This window comes from Mustela putorius, unplaced genomic scaffold (assembly GCF_011764305.1).
Source record: "Mustela putorius furo isolate JIRA1106 unplaced genomic scaffold, ASM1176430v1.1 tig00000640_pilon_pilon_pilon, whole genome shotgun sequence".
Taxonomy (NCBI): domain Eukaryota; kingdom Metazoa; phylum Chordata; class Mammalia; order Carnivora; family Mustelidae; genus Mustela; species Mustela putorius.
The window spans coordinates 2,218,730-2,245,439 of NW_025421432.1; the positions used below are offsets into that span (position 1 = coordinate 2,218,730).

The following is a 26,710-nucleotide window of genomic DNA, read 5'->3' on the forward strand; positions in this document are numbered from 1 at the left end:
GAAAAGAGAAGACAGAGCCCTCTGAAGCACCAGCTTCTTGTAAAGGAGTATATGAATGCTCTTCAAGGGATGGCTTTTTTAGACTCTGTAGGATGGTCCCAGGTCAAGAGAACTAGGGGGAACTGGTCTGCAAGAAACAGAAGACAGAGAATTTCAGGAAGGAAGAGGAGTTACAGTGTCACAAATGCTGTAGTTGCATGGGCCATTCATAGAAGCCCATGATTTGGGGGAGGGTTGATACTTAGAGCTGGAGCGGGATTTAGGACGTATATGGGATTTGAGTCACTGGACATTTATACTATTGATTATTCTGAAAGGAAATCTGAGTCTGAGGAGAAGAAGGAATGGTAGAGGTGGAGATAGGAAAGAGTAAAGGTTGTAGAGGTTTTTCTTCCTTTCTGTGCTAAGGGGCACATGAATATTTTTTTGTATTTTTAAGGCAAAGGAAACTGTAAGGGACAAAGAGATTGGCTCATGGAAAGATTTTGATTCCTAAAGGAGGTGGAAAAAAATAGGATTAAATATCTTGATGGTGGGGCACCTGGGTGGCTCAGTGGGTTAAAGACTCTGCCTTTGGCTCAGGTCATGATCCCAGGGTTCTGGGATCAAGCCCCACATCGGGCTCTCTGCTCAGCGGGGAGCCTGCTTCCTCCTCTCTCTCTTTGCCTGCCTCTCTGCCTACTTGTGATTTCTGTCTGTCAAATAAATGAATAAAATCTTAAAAAAATATATATCTTGATGGTATTTCTCCTCTGGTACCATTAACCTTGTATCAAAGGGGAAGGATCTTGTTATCTGAATCAAAGTGATAAAGGCAATTAAGGTGGTAGATAAGTTTCTGAAATGAGATAATGCATATGAGCTTAGTTAACTGGAAATCCAGCCTTTTATCAATAAGTTATTATTGTGGAGAAAAGTATTCCTATTTTGGAATGCATGTGAGTCTTCTTTATCTTTAACAGTTTTATCTTTTTTTTAAGAAGAGACTCAGGTCTTTCCAAAGAGTATTGCATCCCTTTACTCCATTAAAAATTTTAATTAGTATTGAAGTATAGTTGACATACAGTATTATAGTAGTTTCAGGTATATACCTACTTTTAAAGACAACTGAACAGGGACGCCTGGGTGGCTCAGTTGGTTAAGCAGCTGCCTTCGGCTCAGGTCATGATCCCAGCGTCCTGGGATCGAGTCCCACATCGGGCTCCTTGCTCCGCAGGGAGCCTGCTTCTCCCTCTGACTCTGCCTTCCACTCTGTCTGCCTGTGCTCGCTCTCACTCTCTCTCTCTTACAAATAAATAAATAAAATCTTTAAAAAAAAAAAAAAAAGACAACTGAACATTTTCACAAACTTTTGAGTACTGCAGGAAGCTTTGTTTCTAGGAGCTAAAAAGAATACTCAGCAATAAAACATATCAATTTCATGAACAAATTGTTGCTCAAGGGATGCCTGGATGGTTCAGTAGGTTAAGCGGCTGCCTTCGGCTGGGGTCATGATCCCAGCATCCTGAGATTGAGTCCCACATTGGACTTCTTGCTTGGTGGGGAGCCTGCTTCTCCCTCGCCTCTGCCTGCCCGTGCTTGCTCTCTCTCTGAAAAATAAATAAATAAAATCTTTAAAAAAATTGTTGCTCAAAACTTTCTATAGAAATGTATATTTATATCTCTACATAAGTGATGTTTGGTCTGTTCATGTGACTTTTAAACAACTATTAGAGTTAGTGAGGTTTGGGTGCCTGGGTGGCTTAGTCAGTTCAGTGTCTGACTCTGGAGTTTGGCCCATGTCCTGATCTCAGGGTTGTGGGATCGAGCCCCCTATCAGGCTCACAAAGTGGGCATGGTACCTGCTCAAGATTCTCTCTGCCCACCACCTCTGCCCCCAAAAGCGAAGGAAAAGAAAAAGAAAAAAAAAGTACTAGGTTAATCTTTGCTAATGATACGAGTGGGCAAACTTTAATTTTGAAATGATTTTCTTCGATGTATTTTCAGTGCTGCCCATTAAATACTAAGGTGAGTGTTTTTAAAATATTCTCCAGAATGATAGTTTTTATCAGGAGCCTGGTCATTTTGCAAAGGCCTCAGTAGCTGGCAAGTGGACTCTGCAGTTCGAGGTTGAGAAGAGCAGTACTTGGGCCCAATAGAGGTGCCAAATGTCTATAAGATCCTCACTGATTACAGGAGAATAGACATAAGCCAAAAAGCTGCTGAGAGAGTTTTCTAAACTTAGTCCAGCTCTCTGACACTGAATTTTCATAGATATGACTACAGTTGATTCTGATTAGGTCATAAGGGTGGGGTCTGGAATGATGGGTAATCCCTGTGGCCACTGCCTAATGGACTTCCTCAGGAGGCCCATGGCGGGGTTGTCTGAGGGTGAGGAGGCAAAAATGTGTCTCACGACAGTGCAGTGAGATTTGCCCAGTGATTCTACAATTTAGACTTACTTGACTGAATCCAGAAACTAAGGAGATAACAATGTGGATAACCTTCAATCTTTTTCTCTGTTCCTTTATGGCATCTGATTAAATTCTGACTCTCTTTATCCTGTTGACCCAGATTACCTTTTGCCTTTCAGGCAGTCACGGTAATGTGGTTCGTGAGAGAGAGACCTCATGTTCTCATGTTTAAGTGTGTGTGTGTGTGTTTGTATCACTGCCTTAGACAAGTTTCCTTTATGAACTGATGAAAAACTGTGCTTGCTCCAAGAAGAAATCCAGGTGGTTTGTCATTCCAGTGGGAGAGAAAAACTGCTGGAAAGGGAAAAGTTCACGGGGGGTAAAGTGCTCTTTGGAAATACCTCTTAATACTTTCTAATGCAATATAAATGTAGCTGATACCCAGCCAGTCTTTTCTCTCCTGAGGAATCATTTCCTTCTATTAAGAATTTGTTTTTATAGTACCAGGTCAGCATTTTTACAGTCCCTTTGACCATTTTTATTTTTGAAATGTAAAATACAAATTTGTGGTTTTATGGGTAGTAATACAGTCCTTCTCCAAATTTCTATTTTTCTCATGCAGAGGGTTACTTCTACAGGAGAACAGCAGGTTTGCGGAAGCATTACATTATTACAAATTGGCGATCGGAAGCAGGCCTACCCTGGCTTGTAAGTAATAATTCAAGTTCCTTGAAAGCACCTCTTTTTTTTCCCCCCTTCTTTATCCACGAAAACTATCTTCGTGACTTACAGCCTCAGAGAGAAAAAAACATGCTATTTCTATTTCTGAACACTTACCAATCAGATTATGAGCCTCTACCAATTACATCTCCCTTCCATTTAATCAAGTTTTAATATCCATTTATCATTTTTTACTATATTAAGATAATGAAACTTTTATTCATCTAGAGTTCAAGCTGAAAATATTTTGAGCTCTTCGAGGGCCCAGCCTACCCACAGACTTTTCATTGACACCTGTAGTCCTTACTGCATTGTTGGCCCCATATATATTTGTTCCCTGAGAATTGATCTCTTGATTTTCTCATAAAATCAAAACTAATCCATAGAAATTAAGTTGGAATAAAATTAACTTTATTGTTGTCCCAGGGTACCTTATCTTCTCATTTATGTTTCCCCTTCTTTCCCCCCTCAGCTGCATATTTAAACACCGGTATTATTCTCATGAACCAAGGAAAGACAGAAGAAGCTCGACGCACGTTCCTCAAGTGTTCTGAGATCCCTGATGAAAACCTAAAGGATCCTCATGCACATAAGAGCTCAGTTACCAGCTGTCTCTACAACCTGGGCAAACTCTATCATGAACAGGGACACTATGAGGTCAGGCCCAAACCCCGGCCTTTTGCCTTCCCTGGTGTTGTTGGTCCGAGTCTCCATATTTTACACCCTGAGATCTCATTGCAGAGACACTATGATCACTTCAGAAGTTAATATGAGTTTTTACTCAGATAGTTTTATGGTGAAATTCATTTGGAAAAGAACCTCTGCTAAACAAAACTTAAGATTTCTTTGCTGTGAATTTCTCAGAGCACTTATGACTCTTCTGGAAAGGGATGTTAACATGCATTGTGTCTCAAACTTATTTGCTTATTAGTCTGTTTGATTTTATGACCCAAGACAAATTATTATTATCTCATTTCCAGTGTTTGGTGTTAAAAAAAAATACTTTGTTTGTACACTTGGGTATTAAGGAAGTGATTTGGTGCTAATCATACCCATTTATTTTAATTCTTTTTACAATAGTAATAAAATGAAAATTAATTTTATTTTTTTAATTGGGGTGAGAAGAAGAGTAATGGAGATGCGATGTTGCAGAGGAAGCTGGGAGGTGTGTGTACTCTTTCCCTCACAAGAAGCAAACCTGCATGGGTTTCTTCTCTAACATTTAATATTGTTCCTCCTTACCTTTCTCTTTGTCAAACCCATACTCTTAAACCATATATTAAGACTGAAATATAAGGATAAAGATACTGTTTTTTAAATAGTTTCATTTTATAATCTCAGTAGATCTCAGTAGCCAGAAGACTATTAGTTGCTGTTTTGTTTAGATCCTATTTGGTTGTTTGGCTCATAGTAACTATAGATTTTAGATGAGTATGGGTAACTTTCAAATGCGATTTTTACTAGTTGTTTTTTTTTTTTAAGCTGAATCATCTATGTGAAGTGGAAAATTTATATTTAAATAAATAAGCTTCGGCACCATTTGACTGCTTGTTCAACAAAAATTTTATATGGTCTTCTTCACTAACTGGGGTGAATATTTTCATTCATGAAATTGGGGTAGTATGACATCAAAAGACAGATCAATTATTTTCCTTTAATGAACCATTTAGAAATAGCAATGAAAGGTTTTGATTTTGGAAGGATGTTATTATATGATTTGTAGTGAATATCCCTGTACTTTCTCTCTTTTTGTTTCCTGAATTAGGATGCCCTTAGTGTATACAAGGAAGCAATTCAGAAAATGCCGAGGCAGTTTGCTCCACAGAGCTTGTACAACATGATGGGTATGTGAAATGTAATACTTTAATTTATTTTTCAGAAATTAAAAGAAATTAAAATCTATGCTTCTGTAAATAGAATTCTAATAACTCATATCCTTAATCCTCATCCGCAATACAGAAAAACTTATTCACAGTTGGGTGATATACATTCACATTTTCACAAAGCACAATTTTTCTTTTCTTTCTTAAAGATTTTGTTTATTTATTTGACAGACAGAGATCACAAGTAGGCAGAGAGGCAGGCAGAAAGAGAGAGAAGGAAGCAGGCTCCCTGCTGAGCAGAGAGCCTGATGCAGGGCTTGATTCCAGGACTCTGAGATCATAACCTGAGCAGAAGGCAGAGGCTTTAACTCACTGAGCCACCCAGGTGCCCCTTATTATTATCTTTTTCTTTCTTTTTTTTTTTTTTTTTTTAAGTAAACTCTACCCCCAGTGTGGGACTCAAACTCGTGTCCCAGAGATCAAGAGTAGCATGTTCTACTGACTGAGCCAGCCAGGCACCCCAACAAAGCACTTGTATTCTAAAATAGCTAATGAAAACATATCAACATGGTGATTCTTAACAAATTGGCCAGATCCCAGAGTTGTTGCAAGGTACTCACAAACACATTTGGGTAATGAGTATTAGCTAGACTCTAGAGATTGAAAATGGTGAATAAAGTTTTATATCTTAATAATCAAATTCATAATATTTAATAATGTTATTTTCTTAATCAGAAGTTCCCCCCAAATATACATGGTATGATATAGAGAGTTATGATTTTCAAGAAGAGAATAGAGAGTCATGATTTAAAAGATGAGAATAACTGAACCAACTTGTATGGTTTTCATTGATAAGGTTTTGGATCACAGTAGGTTTTTCAGAGTATTATTTTAGAGTAAGAACCGTATGTGAAGAAGGTAAATGTGTTACTATCATCATTCCTTTTCTACATTGAATAATTAGTTTAGTTGTCTTATTAGTCAGATAGTATGTAAGTTAGGACATGGATTTTTCTAGGTGCAAGAGGTCAGGATCTAGAATTTCTTTTCTTTTTTTTTTTTTTTTTTAAAGATTTTATTTATTTATTTGACAGAGAGAAATCACAAGTAGGCAGAGAGGCAGGCAGAGAGAGGAGGAAGCAGGCTCCCTGCTGAGCAGAGAGCCCGATGCGGGACTCGATCCCAGGACCCTGAGATCATGACCTGAGCCGAAGGCAGCGGCTTAACCCACTGAGCCACCCAGGTGCCCCAGGATCTAGAATTTCTAATGAAATAATCTATCTATCATCTGTGATTGCTCTGTGACTGCATTATAAAGTAAATTGTTACCATATCTGTTTGATAGTAGACACCACTGAGAAAACTGCCTATTCAGTATGTGACTCTTGGAAAAGAATCCCTACAGTTTAAAATGCCCTGCTGATTGATTAGCTTTGATATTTCCACATAAAGGAGAGGAAAAAAAAGTTGCTTTTGTCTTCAAATCAAATATTTTTCTCCAAAGCACAAATTGCAAACTCAGATTTTTCTTTTTCATCATTAAACTTGGTTGTTTTACTATTTCTCTGCATATAAAATAAATGCGACTATGTAATCTTTCAGATTATTTGATGCTTCTTTTTTTAAATAATATCTTATTGAAAGCTAACTTTTAAAAAATTTTATTATGTTATGTTAGCCACCATACAGTACATCATTAGTTTTTGATGTAGTTTTCCATGATTCATTGTTTGCCTGTAATACCCAGTGCTCCATGCAATGTGTGCCCTCCTTAATACCCATCACCAGGGTCACCCACCCCCACCTAAGTGGTGTAAGGTGGAATCTCAGTGTGGGTTTTGATTTCTCAAACTCAACACCCAACAAACAAATAATCAAGTCAAAACTTGGGCAGAAGACATGCATAGACACTTCTCCAAAAAAGACATACAAATGGCTAGCAGACACATGAAAAAATATTCATCATCATTAGCCATCAGAGAAATTGAAATCAAAACCACATTGGGGATACCACCTTACACTACTTAGAATGGCAGAAATTGACAAGGCAAGAAAACACAAATGTTGGAGAGGATGTGAAGAAAGGGGAACCCTCTTCTACACTGTTGGTGGGAATACAAATTGATGCAGCCACTTTGGAAAACAGTGTGGAGGTTCCTCAAAAAGTTAAAAATAGAGCTACCCTATGACCCAGCAACTGATGATTCTATATTCTGTGATTTGAGAAAATTGATAGTAGCTGTTTGGTTTGAGCACACACAAAAATCCCGCACCTTCCCAAACTAGAAAATACATGGCTAGGAAACATACTCACTTTCTCTTTTTCCTAAATAAGAAAAAAATCAGAAATAGTTTAGAGATAGAATGAGGCACAGGTCTGTAAACATAAAAACAAACAAACAAAAAACATAGTTTGGCAAAGGTCAGTATTTTCATTTCTTGTGTCCGGGAATCCCAGTCCCCGTTAGCCCATACAGCATTGGAGGGATTTTTCACTCATGTGGAAGAGGGCCTGGGGTAATTTTAGTTGTGGTTTCTTTTCTCTTCTGTATAATTACTAAAAGGTTAAAATCTAGCTTCATTAAGTGTTCTTTTGCCATCATGCTCTTAAGAATTAAAGCAGTAGCTTTCACTCTCTAGCTATCTACCCAGCCCATTTATCCAGCCATATACGTGTCCATAAAGCTTTGTGCTAGTGTATAGATTTGTCAGTTGAATTAACTTTTCTGTATTAATGCTGGGTAGTTACTCATGTCAAAATGAATATTAGAAGGATTGTTTTCTCTAGCTTTCTCTAAGGAGGCACAGTGCTTTTCATTTATGATTTTATTTTTAAGGTGAATGCATTAGAGGGCCTTCTTCCCAATTTTCCTGAATTATCAAGTAAGATGTCTTTCTTTAAATGAGGAAAGGACTCAGCTCCTTGGCAACGGACTGCATCTGGCATCTTTATTGTTAATAGGAAGTATGGTACTCACTATAGTTAGTGATTGCAGAAAATTCATTCAATTATTTTATGCAAATAAATTTGATTGAAAATTCAGCTGGTACCTTGGGATCTGACTCTCATATGGTTACACAGATGCTGAGCACACACAGGCAGCCAATGATAAGTGTGTCCCTGGGGTTATTGCTTAGTCTTTTGTCTTATTTTTCATTATAGAAAGAGGTCATTTCACCCAGACTCTGTAAAGCACTCTAACAATTTGCAAGGGGAGAATCCCAATATAATTTAAGATTCTACATTTCTTCTGTAATTACGGTGGCTGCCTTCTGTTTAATTTTAGGTGAGGGTCTATCAGCTGAGCAGATTTCGTAGTTTCAATTGTTCACGAAACTATAATTTTCTCAGAGTGAGTTCACCTCCTAATCAAATGGGTGAAATCCTCGGAGTATTTGCTTTAACTCCTAATACATTTTGATTAGCCTCCATTTGACAAGAGAAAAAATGGCCCAGGAGATAAGCTGCCCTATCAGTTCATCAGTTTCATTAGTCTGTCAGCATGTGCTGATTATCCTATCAAGTTTATCAACAGCCTCGAATGTGTCTTCTAATTCACACATTTACATATTATTAGTGCCCTTTAGGGATCAGTGATGGATTATAATGTCTGTCTAGATTCAGCCTGTAAGTATGCATTTTTCTCAGGGCTCATTCAGTGACACTTTGATGACCACCGATGACCCCCCCCCCGCAACCAGGCACTTGTGTTTATATATACAAATATTCTCCTTTTTCCATTCTGTTTTCTAGTTTATTTGGAGGTTAGGAGCAATAAAGGAGTGTATGTGAAAAAAATACAACTATATTTGAATGTTCTTTAGTGTCATAACTCAATTCATTGCAGTTGCTTTTTAAAAAAACAAAACCAAACTCTCTAGGTCTTTGCATTTTCTCGTCCTTTGAACATTTTATGAAAAACTTCTATTCTGTGTGCTACATGCCAGTAGTCTACTTATCCTGAAACCAAATGAGCATATTTTCCTGTTTGTGTATTAACAGAAAATAACAAGTTTGATTAACTTGCTTCCCAACTTAAATTTTTCTATATTTTATCCTGTGTTGTTTTGTTTTTTCTTTTGTGTTTTTTTTTGTTTGTTTGTTTGTTTTTTTGTTTGTTTTTTGGTGGCAATGCCTAAGTAAACTTAAAAAAAAAAACTATTTAAAATATATTTTCATTTTTCTCTGATTTCATAGAACCATAAAGGAGATCCTAAGTATTATTTTATAAATAAATAAACTTTCAGCTAGGTGGCTTTTGTAATTGGCAGGGCATTTGAATACATGAAATAAGAGATCACATCACAAAGTAACTGTTGAAATTGCTCCTAGCCAGTTATGACTTTATTTCTGTGGGCCTCAGTTTCTTCTTGAGGCAATAGCTAGGGTTAAATGAAGATTCGCTATGGTATGAAGTCAGATAGGTTCACATTATGGCTTTGATACTTAAGATAAGTGACTTTGAGCAAAATACTTAACTGAAGCTTCCCTATCTAGAAGATGGCCGTAATAGAAGCATTAGTTTGAGGATCGATCTTAGTGAAAAGTACAGCATTTTGGACCAAATGCACAACATGGTGGGTGTTTCATATTACCGTCCATTGTAGTCACTGTCTTTTCTGAAAGCCTGTAAGCCCCAAAAGTCTTTGGTTGTATTCTGTCAGATCTTTTTATATTTAGCAAAGTGAGTATGATTTCTTTATAAATAAGATTTTGTCTTAGTGATGACATTCAACAAGGATTGCATTTAGTTCTGTCCTGTCTACAGTTTTGGGTTTTTTCTCATGAAGTCCATTTTCCTCAGCAATCACAGTCACAGTCCATCTTGTAGCCTTAACTATGCTAACCTGAAGTGAAACAGCATACTCAGCTAATGCCCAATTGATTTAATTCCATTAATAGAGTACACCCTTTAAATTAAAGTTGTCATATTTAGGTTAGATTTCTTCTCCTTTCCTGTCAAGACATATTTTTTCCTCTGAACTTTGTAAAACTTTTTTTTTTTTTTTCCTGACATCCATTGTAGCCCTTGATTGAATCTCGGTTTTTCCTCTTCTCAAATTATATTTTATTTTAGGATCATAGAATGTTAGAGATGGAAGATTCTTATCTTGAAAAGTCCTCCTAATATAATCTCTTTTACTTTATGAAGTAGGAATTAATACCCAAAGAGTTGAGCTGATTTTTTTAGGATTATAGTTTGTGTTGAAACCAAAAGGGTAGGTTTTAAAGACTTAAAAACTTTTTTCTGTTTAAAGATTTTATTAATTTGAGAGAGAGATAGAGATAGACAGAGCATGAGTGGGGAGGAGAGGAAGAAGCAGGCTCCCTGCTCCCTGGGGCTTGATCCTAGGATCCTGAGATCATGACCTGAGCTGAAGGCTGATGCTTAACCAACTGAGCCACATAGGCACCCATAAGATTTTTTTTAAATTTTTACATGATCTCTATATCCAACATGGAGCTCACACTCACAGCCCCAAGATCAAGAATTGCATGCTCCGAATGACTGAGCCAGCCCAGCACCCCAGAAAGGTAGTTTCCTGATTCACATTCAAATGCTTTTTCTATTTAGCCCTTGTGTATTACTGAAGTTGACACATTATTTACTAGGTCAATATAGCTTTTATTTTCCAATTTTAATATCAGCAAAATATCTATAGATGTATATGTCTTATTCTTTGTCCAGATACATTAAAAATCTCTTCATTTTTACTAAGAATCAGTAAAACACCTACAAAAATGAAATATGCAGGATATTAAAATTTTTTTAATGTAGGATAATTTTTAACCATCTTCAGTTTTTCCTTTTTCTCTATAATTATTTACCTTATTATATATATATGAAAATATTGCTTTTGAATATTCCTGAGATTATAGAAAACTAAATTAGACTGTAACTTTAAATTACTTTTATCACTTTGAGCCCTCTCAATCCCAAAGGTCATTTTAAGCCTATTTACTATTTAAAATAAAATTACTTGGCTTTCTCAATGCAAAGTAATTGTTGGGTTAATTATATTAGCAATTTAGGCCATTTCATCTGGGTAATAGATCTTGAGAACAAAAGGGCATAATGTGTTGCCTGGAGTAAGAGAGAATCTAGAATTATTGCCTTGCCATTACAGTGTATAATTGGTATGTTCAGAATAACCTCTGTGTGCAAAAAAAATGTTTTTTAAGTCTCAAGTGCTAGGTGGAGGTTACAGAGGTGGTAGTGTGGTATGACATGAAATAACCCATATGGTTCCTGTTCTCATGAAACTTTCTAGGTGATTTCGCAGTTGGGCTGGAGCTCTCAGTACCTTTCCTTAGTATGTTAATGCCTATAAATAAGAGGGAAAATTATATTACTCTAACTCAAGAATTTTTTTTTAAAGATTTTATTTATTTATTTGAGAGACAGAGATCACAAGCAGGCAGAGAGGCAGGCAGAGAGAGAGGAGGAAGCAGGCTCCCTGCTGAGCAGAGAGCCTGATGCAGGGCTTGATCCCAGGACCCTGAGATCATGACCTGAACCGAAGCCAGAGGCTTTAACCCACTGAGCCACCCAGGCACCCCAACTCAAGAATATTTTATCTATAACTTTAGGCTATGCATGTTGTCTGGACCAAACCAACCAAACTGGAAAATCCTCTTTTTTATTTCTAATGTGACACTAGTTGTCACAATTTGCATACATATTTATATTTTCCTCTTCTTTAAAAGAAAATGTGTTTACAGTGTTAACATTCTTTTTATGTTAGAGAGAGATTGTACTTTTCTTCCATGGGAATGACAGGATATTGATCCATTGGTGTCTATTGCCTTATTCCCCTTTATTTTGATCTTACCATTTTGATTCTCTTCTTCCTGAAATTTTCTCATTTTTTTAACACACATCCCTATTACTTATGAAATCCCAGCTCAGTGATAGAAAATATATTTTTCTCCTTCAGCCTATAAGTAACAACTCTCTTACATGTATAGATTTGAAACTGAAAAGATGTTTTCTCCTCATATTCTCTAGTAAGGAGGGAGGAATCTTTTTAATTTTCAGTTTTGTTTTAAAGACCCCAGCTCTTTAATTATGAGAGCTTTCCTTAAATTTTATTGAGCCAGTCAGAGAGAATGGGGAAAGAAACAATGAATAGGGAACACAGTGAATTTATTAGAGCAATTTTTGGATCAAAAAGCTGGTCCAAACTTTAGAACTATATTTTTAAGAAAGAGACCTATGAAATAAAAGAGCCAAGTGTCATAAATGGCTGCTAGTGATCTTCAGATTCCTTATTCTTGCATGAGAACTGACACACAAAATGTCAAATGCCCTTCCTGAAAACAACATGTAAAAATTCTCCCTTGAAAATCTACCCTAACTCCACTTGAAATAGTGTATATTACATGCTGAATTCAGTTGGTAGAATGGCTATAAATGATTCTGGTTTTCTCTCAGCCTTCTGTATGTCTAGATTTTTTTTTAACTGAATCATTTATTTTTGCTGGATTATTCTAATGCGTGTGTGTGCACCTCACCTTGTTTTAGAATCCATTTAGAATCAAGATATTCAGAATAGATTTTTGACGTGATGGTTCATATGCTTAATGTTTTCTTCTGTGACTGGCTGTTCTTAAGTGGCTTGCTCAAGGCATTTAGCATGCTGACTGTGAAAGAAATGGTTTTCAACTGTGTCAGATTTGAACTTCACATCCTTCCAGTGTGGAAGCATTAACACTCTGGTAGTGTTAAGATTTTTATACCATCTGCTTCCCCTGTTTTGAGTTCTGGTGATTTTCCTATGATTGCTTCTACTGGCACTCTTGAAAATTAGTGAGTCAGCCCTACAAATATGAGTATGACCATATAATTGGATTAGCCTTGATCTATGTACCTCCCAAAAGATTATGTACTTCTAGTTTTTAAGATAAGTCTCTTTATAGCACTTTGTTTTTTTTTTTTTTTTCATTGTCAGAAAGGACAAGACCAGGAGATCAGTATTAGGTGTGTAGTTTATGAGTCCAGAAAAGTGAAATATAAACCTGAGCAATTTTAGATATGGAACCAATAAGATAAGGAAGTAAGGAAATCATGAACTTTTGGCTGTGTATCACAAAAGAATAAATATATAAAATATATGTTCAGAATCTGTAAATTTTTTTTTCTCAAAGTTCATTTTACATTATAAAACTGTAGTGGTTTAATTTTCTTCTTTTTACCATTCACTCTTGGTACAGATTCTACATTATGTGCAATGGTTACAGACATTAATTTGCAAGGCATTAGTCTGTACACTACAGAGGCCAGCATCTAGTTCAGCTGCATTAAATAGGTAATATATTTTGTTTAAAGTTTCAATTAAATACAGGACCAGAAGATATATGGTCCCTATGGGGAGTTTGAACACTTTCATGCCAATAGTAGAGTTGCTAAGAATCATGCTTGGTCTAGATGTCACTTGCTTTCCTGGAAATATGATATGAGACAGTTGATTATATTTCATTGCTATTAAAACCACATGAGCCCACCTGTTACATTAATTCATACTTTTGCCAGTTTAGTGGCAAAGGAAAAGATTGAAGTTTCAAAACTTTATTTTTAAATTGAGTTATAAGGAAATGAATACACTCAAATTAATGCCTAATCATATCCTTATTCTCTGATTTCCAGAGTTTTACACTATTTTTCCTTGAAAAAAAAAAAAGTTTTCTGATGCTTTAGTAGGAATGAGGGGAAAAAAAAACACATATATTTTACTCTTTTATTGGGCAATATCCATGAAGTGAATCTTTTACTCAGAAGTAAATATGTATTAGCTTATTCTTTAAAAAATTGAGGTGATGTTATGTTATATTTGGGAAATTAACTAGACTTCAAAATCTGCCATTCTTAAAAGATGCCAGTTTTGATAACATTTAGGTGAAATAGGTATAATCCTGAGTAAGAAGAAAATCTTGTTATAAAGGATACAATTTTGAAAGTCAGTGTCAAGGAAACTCTAAGTTGAATGTATTTAGAATAGTCAAGTAATACAAATAAAGTTTAAAATTAAACATTACTTGGGGTGCCTGGCTGCCTCATTCGGAAGACCATGTGACTGTTAGTCTCAGGGTCGTGAGTTGGAGCCCCACATTGGGTGTACAGATTACTTTAAAAATAAATAAATATACTTAAAAATAAATGAAACTAAATATATTAGTAATTATATGTACTTTGCTGTGTATGTATTTGTATCTGTTTTTCCTAAGAGGTAGGGAAAGACTGTTTTCTACATAAAAATCAATCATTTAACTTCCCAAATGAGCTGTTACTTAGTTGTAATTTTATCTACACTGATAGAATCTATTGTTATACTCAAATTTAATAAAGAATTAAAAAAGAGCATACAAAGTTTTCTTCCAGAATGCAAGTCTTTTTTGCCAACATGTTACGTATGGTCATGGAAGTTTTTGAGCTGTTCTAGAATCTTATTTTCAAATAATCAATACAAATAGGATGAATTTTTAAGTTCCTGACATATCTTAGCAAGTGCTATTCATATAAAAAAGATAGTATAAAATAAATTATTCATTATATATTGTAGAGACATATTGCTTGATCCAGAAATACATATGAAATACATTCCCAAGAAGATAAGTGTAAATCTGAAAATGCTTGTAATTATACTCTTCTGACATCTTCCTGCAAATATTCAAGTCTTATTTCTTCAAATACCATTATTTTCATTAATTCTTTAAAGGCTTGTACAACATTTATTCATTCTTTTAACATTTTCCAGTGTAAACTTTGATTTTTAAAACCTATTTTAGCACTTCCTTGTATTTCTGCTGATCCCTAATTATTTTAGTTGTATTAAGCCATTTTACTTACTCCAGTAGTTTTTTTGAAGACAGTATTTATTTTGGGGGAGGTGATCATCACCTCCACCAACATGCACATGAAAACGTACACAGTCTCATTTTCTATATTTTGGAAAATTCTGAGCATTTAAAAGGAATGGCTCCAATATTTGTTGATTATTTTTAGTGATTTATTTCCCTGAAAACATAAAGGGGATTGATTAGCCTAAGCAACTCCAGGATCCCCAGTTGCATGTAGAGAAATACTGACACAGGCTCCTGGCTTTTTTCCAAGTTAACTTTTGATGGCATATCAGATGTTTCCTGTATATGACCTTAACACTAGAAATTAGGAACCCTTTTAACTTTCACTGAGGTTTAAACGCTTTCTTGATGATTCGGGTTTGTTTTTTTGTTTGTTTGTTTTTTTGTTTTAACTTAATGAGATGTGTATTCAGTTTTTTCCCTGCATTTCTTCTTTTTGCTTATAACTAAACCTCTCTGGCTTACAGGTTTCTTCTTAAGTTGGATGCAGTAGGACTTGGTGAAGCGTTAACATGTTGAACCTTTTCATGACCCTCCTTAATTTAGACTCCTGTTTCATTTTACTTCTAATCCCTTTACCCCAGTGGAAAAAGTGATAATTGTTGAAATCTGGTGTCAAATACAAAACAGCCTCTAATTTCTGTAACCACTTTAATTTCTTTCTTTATCTTTTCCTGCTCTGTACAGTAGCTACTGAGCATTTCCCATCAGATCTAATGTATTTAAGGCAACTGGACTGTAGTATTTTACAAGGATAAGATCAGGCCGAGGAAAGGACTGGGGTGGGAGTGTAAAAGATTCACAAAATTTGACAACCTGTCGTTATAGCAAGTTTATGACATATATAAATAAAAAAGTCAGACTCCCTAAGGCTTCTATGTTAATGCCAACACAGTGAAGTAAAAAGTGAGAATTAAAATCACAGCAAGTTAAACCCTTGATGTAATAGGCTCCTGATGTCATACAGTTCTGTCAGACCACAGATTCTAGAAAAAGAAATTACTTGGAAATTTCTCTTCAATGACATACTTGGTAAAAACACATCTAAATCTTAAGTTGGTACATAATTCAATCAATTATTTTTCAGGTGTTTATCAAGACTCTTTGGAACCAGAGGCTTCTGAACTTAGGATAGAGGACAGATGAAGAAATGTAGGATTTTGTGTCTGGCTCGACACATCTCCCAGTCTGGTTTGAGATCAGGAATATTATAAAAATAACATTTTATTACTAATAATAATAATTAAAGGGAGGAGCCTTGAATACATTGTAGAACTGAGTACTTGGATAGGGAAACTCAATTTTCTAAAAATTTCCCTTTTAAATTGATTCATAAACTATAGTTTAATAGCAATAAACATTCCAGAAAGAATTTTATCAAAAATTTGACAAAATGATTCTAAAGTTTATTTGGTAGACTTAACAGGAAAATAGAGGCAAGAAAGGATAGAGAAAAAATAATGGGAGAGATATGCTCTACCCAATATGAAAGTATCAGAAAAACCTGTAGTAGTTAGAGTAGTGTTGTACACACTACACACAATTAGAATTTACAGGTTTTTTTTAGATAATGTAAAATTAAATGTTGGTGAGGAAACAGAGTTGATTGAGACAATTGATTAAATGATGCTTGCAAAAAGAAAATTAGACCTCTCTCACATTACATGACAGATGTATTTCATATGGAATAAGTAGCTAACTTTAATAATAAAGCTAGATAATTAGAATATATGTCCCTATGCTAAAGAATTTTTATGCATAAAAGGCAGTGACAAAACTACAAAGGAAAATAATTTGCATAAATAAAAGTTAAAGTAGTCTGACATGAAAAACCGTTTTGACCTTCTTTTGCATATCAAAAGGGAAAGGTATATATCTTAGTTGAAAAATGGCTTAAAACTATCAAAAAAAAAAAAAAAGAAAAAAACAAGGACCTGCAAATAAAAAATATTCATGGCCAATAGGTTGTGGAAAAAATTTGTAAAAATGTAGGAATTAAATAAAATTGAAGTGATAGTTCTTTTTCTTTTTCAAACGGACATTTAAAAATGTATCACAATCTCATTTTCCTGGGGACTTAGGAAGTTGTTCTTTTTATATAATATCTGTGGAAGTGAAATTGGTACCGTATTTTGGTGGGCTGAGTAGGGAGTCCCACATGGGTCTCCATCCCAGAACCCCTGAATCAAGACCTGAGCCAAAGGCAGATGCTTAACTGGTTGAGCCACCCAGGCACCCTGAAATTACCTTTTTAAACACAAAATAAATGAAGTATAAGTACTAGAAAGTTTTTGTGTTGTTTGATGTGCCCTGAGCATCAAATTTTGGAAACCTAAAAAACACGTTTCATTGTCACTCGACTGTAAGTACCATGAAGGTAGAAATGAATAATATCTCATTAATTAATCTTTATGCTTACCATCATATGCATTGTCCATGATGATTACCCTAAATTGGTGTGAGAGACAGCACTGAAGAGTAAAAAGAAACATTTACAACTACTCAATTATTATAAATTTTGAGTAAAGCATGATCACTTTTGGTAAACGTGGTCACAGAAGTTGGGGATTTTTATTTTTATTAGTTTTTTTTTTTTTAATAAAGAAATGGGAGATAGGAGAATTAGATGAAAACAGTTGAAAGGTACAGACTTCCAGTAAAAGATACATAAGTACTAGGGACGTGATGTTCGACCTGATGGCTACCATTAATGCCACTGTATGGCATATTTGAAAGTTGCTAAGCAAGCAGATCCTGAAAGTACTTATCACAGGAAGAGAAAGTGTTGTTTTTCTTTTTTAAAAACTATATGCCAGATGATGAATGTTAACTGAACTCATTGTGGTGATCATTTCACAGCATATGAAATCAAGTCATTGTGCTCTCCACCTTAAACTTGGGCAGGGTTGTATGTTAGTTATATCTCAGTAAAATGGCCAAGAAAAAAAAAAAATAGAGAATCTAAACTGAGTCTTCACACAGAAATATACTACTGAGCAGGGACCAGGGAAACAGAAGGTAACTCTAGCAGGTATAGGTAGTGTGTCCCATTACATACTCTATTCTTTATCTGCAAGCCAGCTGTCCAGTAACTTGAAACATGAGAATCAGTGAAATCTGGGCTATTACATCATCAATAATCCAGCATTCTTCCCTTTAAGGAATTAGTTTTTTCCTGCGTTATTTAGACCTAGGGCTTTTTAGGGAGGAAGAGTGACATTATTTGTTCTACATCTGAAACTGGTTTATACCTGCTTGAAGCCAGCCTGGAGACATCCAAATCCCTTTTGTCTGCAAGTGAATTGAAGATAAATCTGGGTGATGAACCTGATCACTACATCATCACAGCAGATCTTCTCATTCTTATGAAAGTGCCTCTATTATATCAATTTTTTTTTTTTCAGGATGAGAAGGAAAAATAGTCCTCATTGCTTCTTTCCTCCTGGGTACTATAAACATTTTTTCTATTATTCTAAGTTAAGAAGAATTATAGCACCAGAGAAGATGACTTAAATTAAGGCCACTCCCCCCACTCTATTCCTGATCAAGTTTTCTCACTTCCTTCCTTATTGAATGTACCATTTTCTTTTCTTGTGGCCATTTCTTCATGGGATTTTTATGATTTTAATATTTTAATCAAGCTTGAGGGATTACATATATATCCTTCTCTTCTAAAACTGAATCCACTGATGGCACTTTTTGCAGTTATTTTATCTCCTCTCTATTTCTTTTAATAGTATTTGGACAGAATGGTACAGTAGAAGGAGCTAGAGAGAACCCTGATCTGAATCCTGAATCTGGCATTTGTTAAGTTTTGAACCTTGAACAAGTTGCTTAATCTCAATCACAGTCTCGTCATTTGTGAAATGAGACTGATGTTAATTACAGTGTAGGGATAATAAAGTATAAATATGTTTAAGACATTAGTAGGTATTTGATAAATAATCAGTTTTGTATGGTAGGCATCTTGATGCCTTGGAGAAAAACATGGGCTTTAGAGCCGTTCAAAACTTTTAGAATACGGTTATTAACTGTCCTTGAGCAAGTCATTTGTAGTTCCTGAGCCTTCCTCCTCATCCATAAAATGAATTAGAAGTGAGAAATGTGACGCTTCTACATTTTCAGTGGTAGGTACATATCCAGTTCTTGTCAATATATTGTTTGTTCTCTACATCTCTATTGAGTCACTTTTTTTTTTTTAAAGATTTTATTTATTTATTTGACAGAGATTACAAGTAGGCAGAGAGGCAGGCAGAGAGAGGGGGAAGCAGACTCCCCGCTGAGCAGAGAGCCTGACGCGGGGGTCAATCCCAGGACCCTGGGATCATGACCTAAGCCAAAGGCAGAGGCCTTAACCCACTGAGCCACCCAGGTGCCCCTATTGAGTCACTTTTAAGACACATTTAAATTCATCCATTATCTTTTTCTTGCATTTTAAGGTTTGCATCTTGATTGTATTACCACTTTTATAGGCTGCTTTTGTGTTAAGATTAGCCGTAGAATTCAAGTGCATCTCCTAGGATCCATATTCTTAACAGTTGAGTAACATATGCAGCAGAAGCATTTTTAAAGGTCATCTATAGATTGTTATTGTTCTTCCTTATTCCTTTAATTCTGTAGATAAGCCCAAGGCACAGTGAAATTATCTGGATGGAGAATGTATCACAAGCTAGAAAACAATTTTCCAGGAGTGAGAAAGAGTTTACTTTTCCCCTGAGCCGAGAAATTGATAAGTTTGTGATTGTTCCCTACAGCAGGTTAAAGCAGCATGCTTTGAGGTCAGGTCATCCTGGGTTTGAATTCCAGCTTTACCACTTTCAACCTTTAGGACCTGGTGTGTTTTATTTAGCCACCCAGGTTCTGAATGTTCTCATCTGTAAAACCCAGGGAAAGATATTCACTAATAAAAAACGAGATTCGTGTATAAAGCAACTAATATAGAGATTGGAAATCATTTCATCTTGCAAACCAAGTCTGAACAGCTAGTTAGTGGTAGTTAAATGGGAGTAACGTGTGAAGGCTCCTCGTGGGGCTGCAAAGATAGAGATTGAGAGGAATAGGTGCTCATAAGTCAGGCATGCGCCCCCTATGGCTTGCTACCATAACTCATAATAAGCTTCAGTGAATGATTATCATGGTTATTACTGAGATACAGTGAATGATTATGTGAAGTTTTTCTGAGAGGTAATGGGTAGTACCTAAGTAGGCTGGTCATTTACATTTTTCATATACTGCCATGAGGCATTATTACATTATATTTCTTGTAGCCCTTTCATATTTCCCCATCTTACAAGTTTTTCAAATGTGAATTATTACTGAAGAAAATGAGCCAGCCACTAATTATTTAGCAAGTTAGTATTTCATCTCAAAATAGCTTTTAATAATAGATTTATGACTTGGGAAAAATAGAACATTTTGTGAAATGATCTTCAGACAACAACTTAAATATACACATTTCAGTCTCAAAACACTATGGAATTGGGGTTCTTTCACCTTTTTTTTGTACAGAATACCTACTGTTTCCTATTTTACAAATTAGCTGAATTTTTAGAAATGAAAAGTAGAAGTTATGTTAATGGTAATGATGGTACAGCTTCTAAAAGTTGACCTGTGAGCACTTGAAGACCCAAACGGGCATTTCAGGCTGATTCCAGACAGAATCTCTAATCCCTCCCATCTTTTAATTCTAACTCTGACTTTAGTCTGTGTTTTCTACTACTTTAGAATCCACTGTAGAGATCAATATTTAGGTATAACTTGCCATTAGTTGCTTTAAATTTATCAATACTTTAGGGATTATTGCATTTTTTTTACATAAATCATACCTAGTATTTTTGTAGTATGAAAAAATGGTTTGCTTTCCCTAAAAAAAAAAACAAAAAAATTACTGTTTTGGGTTTTTGGGGAAACATTTGTTAGCTCAACATGGCAAAAAAGAAAAAAATCTATTTGCAGTGTTTTCATTTTTATAGAGATACTTTAATAACAATACAAAATAGCAGAAATATAAAATTTAAAAAATTCAAGCCTAATCCTACCACCACCATAAGCATTATTGTGTATTCCATTCTGTTGGTCTTTGGTTCAGTATTTCTTGCATGCACACAAGTACTCTGTTTAATCGAATTCCTAAATGCTAGCATATTTTAAGTTTTAGATTAAAGGAAAACATTTCCAACTATCATTTTCATGACAGTAGAGTTTAAGAACTGTTCCAAGAACTAGAAATACATTGATGTGTGTGAGTAGTATGTACAATTTCGTGCATATTACAGATTTGTCACCAGTATTTTTTACTAACGAGCCAAGCAAAGGGCACTCAAAAGGTCAGGAGACTCAAATCAACAGTACATGAAACATATCTGTATTGGCAGCACTGTGGTAAAACAAAGAGAAAACGATTTAAATAAAAGGAAGCTAGTTCTCCCTTTGAAGCAAAGATGTATAGCCAATGTGGGTAATATATTTAGGAAAAACCTCTGATTATGCCTCTAAATGGAATAAGCTGTCATCATTATGATTAGTTAAGCTATAAATGGTTTTCTTGGCAAATAATTCAGGTTACCAGTCTATTACCTGTTCTTAGAAATTGAGGTACCATCTATATTTGCAGTGGTTATTAAAACTATAATGCTTAACTTAAATACACAAATCAACTTAAAATATAATATTCTCATCAGGTAAATATTCTTCCTTACTATAAGCAAATAAGGGAGAAGGGTAATAAAAAGTAGAGAACTGATAGACTTTTGGCTTTATTTCCAGTTTTTTAGTTTTTGTTTTTCTCTTGCTTGTGTTAGTGAAATGATCTTTGACAGGTAACATTTGCATAACTTGGAAATAATAACGGATGGCTTAAAGTCTTTAGACTAGCTTTGTACATAGTACTGGGCATGCTGAATAATTGTTATATAGTCACTAGATTTTCCAAGTGATACTCAGAAATTTTATTAAAATATAACCTGCAAATGATTTCTGAAAAAAATCTAGCACCAGTGCTTAATACAAAATATTTCTCACTCCTCCAACTAATCTTATTTTCTCAACAATGTTGTAAATCTTGGCAGGACCTTAATCTCTTTGTCTAGGTCTTCATACTTCTCTCTACTTAGTATTTATTCTATAAATACTTGAATTTCTAAAGGAATAAATGTGAATAAAAAAGAACAACTGTACATAAGAAAGAGCAAACGTATCTTTTTCTTAAAAGATTTATTTCAGAGAACCAGAGCATGGGGTGGGGGGAGAGGCAGAGAGTAGAAGAGCATCTCAAGCAGACTGCCCCCTCCAAGCTGAGTGCGGGACCCAGTGCAGGGCCCAGTCTCACAACCCTGGGATCCTGACCTGAGCTGAAATCAAGAATTGGACGCTCAATCAGCTGAGGCACCCAGGCACCCCCAAACCTATCTTTAGGAAAAAGAAAAAGACAAAGAGCCTATGCTTGTGGTCTAGCATTACTAGGTTAAAAACCAAAGCTTTATTAGTTACTAAATTTTTAAATTTAGGTATTTCACTTAATCTCTCCGAACACAAGTTTTCCTATTTGTAAAATGGAAATTCTGATGACTTTTGGGGACTCAGATGAGATAATGGGTGAAAGTCCATGCCACAACATCTGACATTTTATGGAAGGGAAACATGATGTGACTCCATTGCAGCTGTTGGAAAGCTATATCCTCAGGTTAATGTTCATGACTTTCTTTCCAGGTGAAGCGTACATGCGATTAAGCAAACTCCCTGAAGCAGAGCATTGGTATATGGAATCGTTGAGATCTAAGACGGACCACATCCCTGCTCACCTTACCTATGGGAAACTGCTAGCTCTAACAGTGAGTAACTACCTTCCTTCTTCACCCTTCAGAAGCTGGTTTTCTCCGTGCAGACTGAGGTGGATAGAGTTTAAGGTCCTGGGTCTCAGTCAGTTAACTCAGACTCTTAGGAGGTAACCACTGTCAGATGGTTATCACTGTCAGAACTCTGTGCAGAACCTGTAGACAAATGTATTTTTGTAGGGTTTGCCATCGATAAAATGTGGTATGTCATGATCCTTGATGTAACTTAATGGAAAAATAGAAATAGTGAATCCCAAATATAGATTACATAATGAATTTGTCACAGTAATAATATTTGTGTAAAGATTATGTTCTGTAAACCACGATTGGCCCCAGACTGGCTACACTGTGGAATGAGGTCTGATTCTTTCCAAATAGCCAGCGTTATATAAGGCTTTGCATGTGTGTCAATTAGTGTCACCTGGAATTCATATTAATTAGAAATCATTCCATGAGAGCAGCAGAGCCATCATTTGGCCACCCCCTATGTGAAAAGCAACCTTGGAGTCCACATTCTTGTGGTTATGGTGTTACTTTGAAGCATAAGAAGTTGCCGGTATTCTACTATGGTGACTTAGAAAAATTGTCATTTTTTGTGTTACAAAGTAATCTTAATGTTTTATTTTGCACTAGAGGGGATTGTTCATACTATTTAAGTAAATTTTTCTGAGTTTATCCAGATAATAAGATAATAAGTAGTGGAACTAGCCTTCAATCCTAAACTGAATCTATTATCTGTGCTATTTTAGTTATATCACCTAATCTCTCTTCAATATTAATAAAAATAAATGACTCCTAAAAAAGCATAGAGCAGGTCAGGAGACTAATTCTGGCATGGATTTATAGAGAAGTATCTTATAATTATATATAAGAAATAATGTTTTATTTTCTACCAAAGATGGTAGACTAAATACTTAAAATTATTACATAGCCATTTGAAGAGACCACTAAAATGCTATTAGTGAAATTATGTAGGCAGACTCAGTAGCCAGAAAATACACTACTAAAATACATTTAGATATGCTTAATAAAATAGATACACTCTTTATGCATAAGTGAGCTCAAAAAGTAATGAGACAGTTTCCTAGGGGCTAGCAGTAAGGGGTAACTGAATGCCAGAACAGTAAACAGTTGGCTGATTTGCAGCTGATTTGGGAGAGTTTACCAGTTGCAGTAACAGGAGGGAATGGACTTTTTGTTTGTTTTTCATTTTTGCTGGAGTAAGAGACAAAGCTTTGGACCAATGGAAGGCTAGGGATTAGATTCCTAAATAATGGAAGAAAATTCACACCTTCAGTGAAAGAATAATCTAAAATAAGTTTGTTTACTGATATCAGAAGGCAGCATGAAGGTTTGCTATCTCAGCATGGGATTTGAATGGAGGAGGAATGAGTTTGTACTACTGCCCTCCTTTTATCAGGTTTTGAGTTTTGAATTTACTTGCATGATGATGAAATTCCTAGACCAAGAAATTAAATAAAAATCAGGCCATTAGAAACTCTTGCTAAAGAAGTTACTGAAGATGTCCTTCAAAAGATCCCAAATCTGGAAGGAGTTGCTGAGTATGTTGCAAAAAGAAGGGTGGACAAAGAAATGGTGATCATGGGGGTAAAGAATCATAATAAATATTATAATAAATATTTATAATATTGAATAAAATATTGAGAAGAAATAGCCCCACAGGAACAATCAGAATGGTGGGGCAAATGAAATTTAAGCTGATTTTTGGAAGTCAGAAAGTGGAAATTGGTTTGTCAGAACAGAGTCCACCATCTGAAGAGACTTTGGGATAATGATAAAAAGAGGTCTGTATGTACTCAAAAAGAAACCCAGAGAGACTCAAGACTTGAAGGCAGTTTGCATGGAAGACAGTGAGTTAAGGAATTTTTATTAAAGGGGATAATCAGCTGTCATCTGTGTCTTGAACAGTCAGGTCTCTTCTGTGTGTGCAATGCCAGTAACCGGATACTCAACATCCAAGGTAGGGGAAAAGCTTATAGTGGTATAGCAGTTGAATAAGAGAGGTTCATGATTAGGACAGCTTGCACAATCAAAGGTGAAATGCAAAGAGGACTAAAAAGATTGATTCAGTGTCTTCCAGTGGAGTGCCCAGATTGTCAGTACCCCTCCCCCACCACAAGCGGGATATCAGTAATACCAGAATTCACTCACCCAGCACTGTACACACACACACACACACACACACACACACACACACGCCCTACTGCCCAAGAAATTGTCTGAATTCTTATCTGGAGAAACTGAATCACTATAGAGAAAAGAAATCCATATACCTACATTTAAAGACCACCTATAAATGGCTAGTTCCCAAACCAGATGCACCAAAGTGAATCTTTGCCATCTGGGAAGCACACCTATAGCTAAGGAACTCCACTCAGCTTTTATTAAATAGCCTTTAAACAACAATGGGCAAACAAGGATTGTCAATCATATTTAGAAAATTTCAACTGTAAAATATTGGAACTGAAGCAAATTATTAGGAGAAGGAAACTGGAGGAAACAAGATTTTTTTTTTTTAAATCCTTAGAAATGGAAGAATGCATGGGTGGCTCAGTTAGTTAAGACTCTGCCTTCGGCTCAGGTCAGCTCCTGGGATCTAGCCCTGAATTGGGCTCCCTGCTCAGTGGAGGACCTGCTTCTCCCTCTGCCTGCTGCTTCCTGAGCTTGCGCTCTCTTTCTGTAAAATAAATAAATAAAATCTTTAAAATAGATAAATAAAAATAAAGCCTTAGAAATGGTAATATAGCGTTTTTTATAAAGTAGGATGCCATAAAAACATAAATAAGAAAAAAAAAACAGGAAACAGCTTTTAGTAGTTAAAAAGATGATGGCAAACAATTTTCATTTAAAGGATAGGAAAACATGGCATCTAGCTGGCTCAGTCAGTAGGACATGGGACTTGATCTTGGGGTTGTGAGTTCAAGCCCCACGTTGGGTATAGAGATACAAAATAAAATAAAATTAAATTAAATAAAGATGGAGGAAATCTTTCCATATACAAAAAAAAAATGAAGCAATAAAGAATATGAAAGAAGAAATGAAAGAAGCTAATATGAAGGCCCAATAGAGAAAGAACAAAGGGAGAGGAGAACATTACTCAGAATTGGGAGGTATAAGTTGCTATTTCTGCCATTAATAGGATCACTATTGGAAAAAAAAATTTGTTTTACCATATAAAAATCTTTTCATTTCCTATTCTAACAGGATGATAATTCACATAGTTGCACTTAAGAACAGAATTCATATCTGCCTCTTACTACAAATGCTGTCTTTGAGATATTCTTATGGAATTCAAATGGAAACATTTTTAATTAGATTGATAAATGGCCATCTTCAAAAAAAAAATCTATAAAAGTTTAAGATGCCTGATTTTTTTTTTTTAAAGTCATCTAGCAAAGAAAAAAAGATGAAAGCGCAAATGTACTTAATTCTGAATATACCTAGACCGTGACACTGCTTTGGATATAGAAACCATGTGTTCTTTTTTTCTTCTTCATTTCAAGCCTGAATATTTTAAGGTTCCTGTACCAAAAATATGATTTTACAGGCTGCTTTATTTTCTAGAAGGCATTTCTTTAAAAAAACAGGATTTAGAAGTTTTAATTTACTGAAACATATGGAAGGGAAGGAAAGACTCGTGCATTACAATCCAAATTTTAATCCCCCCCCACCAACAAAACTTTTATAGTTTCCGACTAGCTGATTAGATGAAATACAAGCCTTATTATGGAAAAGCTTAAACTCACAGTGCCAAAACCCCCACAACCATCTTTAGCAGTTTCTTTTTGAATTATGAGATTTGGCAAATTTCTTATCCCAATGGATTGCCTTTGTCTAATTTGGGGTTGTTGGCTGGTAATATGCCTTTGACTTAACATGGAATTGGCAAGGTGGAAAATGCCACACATTTTGACTTCTGAATGCTTTAAATATATGATGAAGTGGAATTGGCTATTAGTCTCAAGAGAAGAAGAATAGAAATGGGGTGTGGTATTTTTGCTGTTTGGTCAAAACTAACCACAGGCAAAATATGTAAAAGTGACATGCAGCTAAATCAGC

At 35.4% G+C, this 26,710-nt stretch overlaps 1 protein-coding gene across 2 annotated transcripts in view; it reads left to right on the top strand.

Annotated features, from left to right (window-relative positions):
- TMTC2 (transmembrane O-mannosyltransferase targeting cadherins 2) overlaps nucleotides 1-26,710 on the top strand; it is a 438,609-nt gene that overhangs the window by 278,098 nt on the left and 133,801 nt on the right. For both annotated transcript variants that reach the window (XM_045082958.1, XM_045082959.1), the window contains 4 exons: nucleotides 3,016-3,101; nucleotides 3,586-3,770; nucleotides 4,879-4,957; nucleotides 22,506-22,627. In XM_045082958.1, coding sequence (XP_044938893.1) covers nucleotides 3,016-3,101; nucleotides 3,586-3,770; nucleotides 4,879-4,957; nucleotides 22,506-22,627 — 472 coding nt within the window. The remainder of the gene's footprint in view (nucleotides 1-3,015; nucleotides 3,102-3,585; nucleotides 3,771-4,878; nucleotides 4,958-22,505; nucleotides 22,628-26,710) is intronic.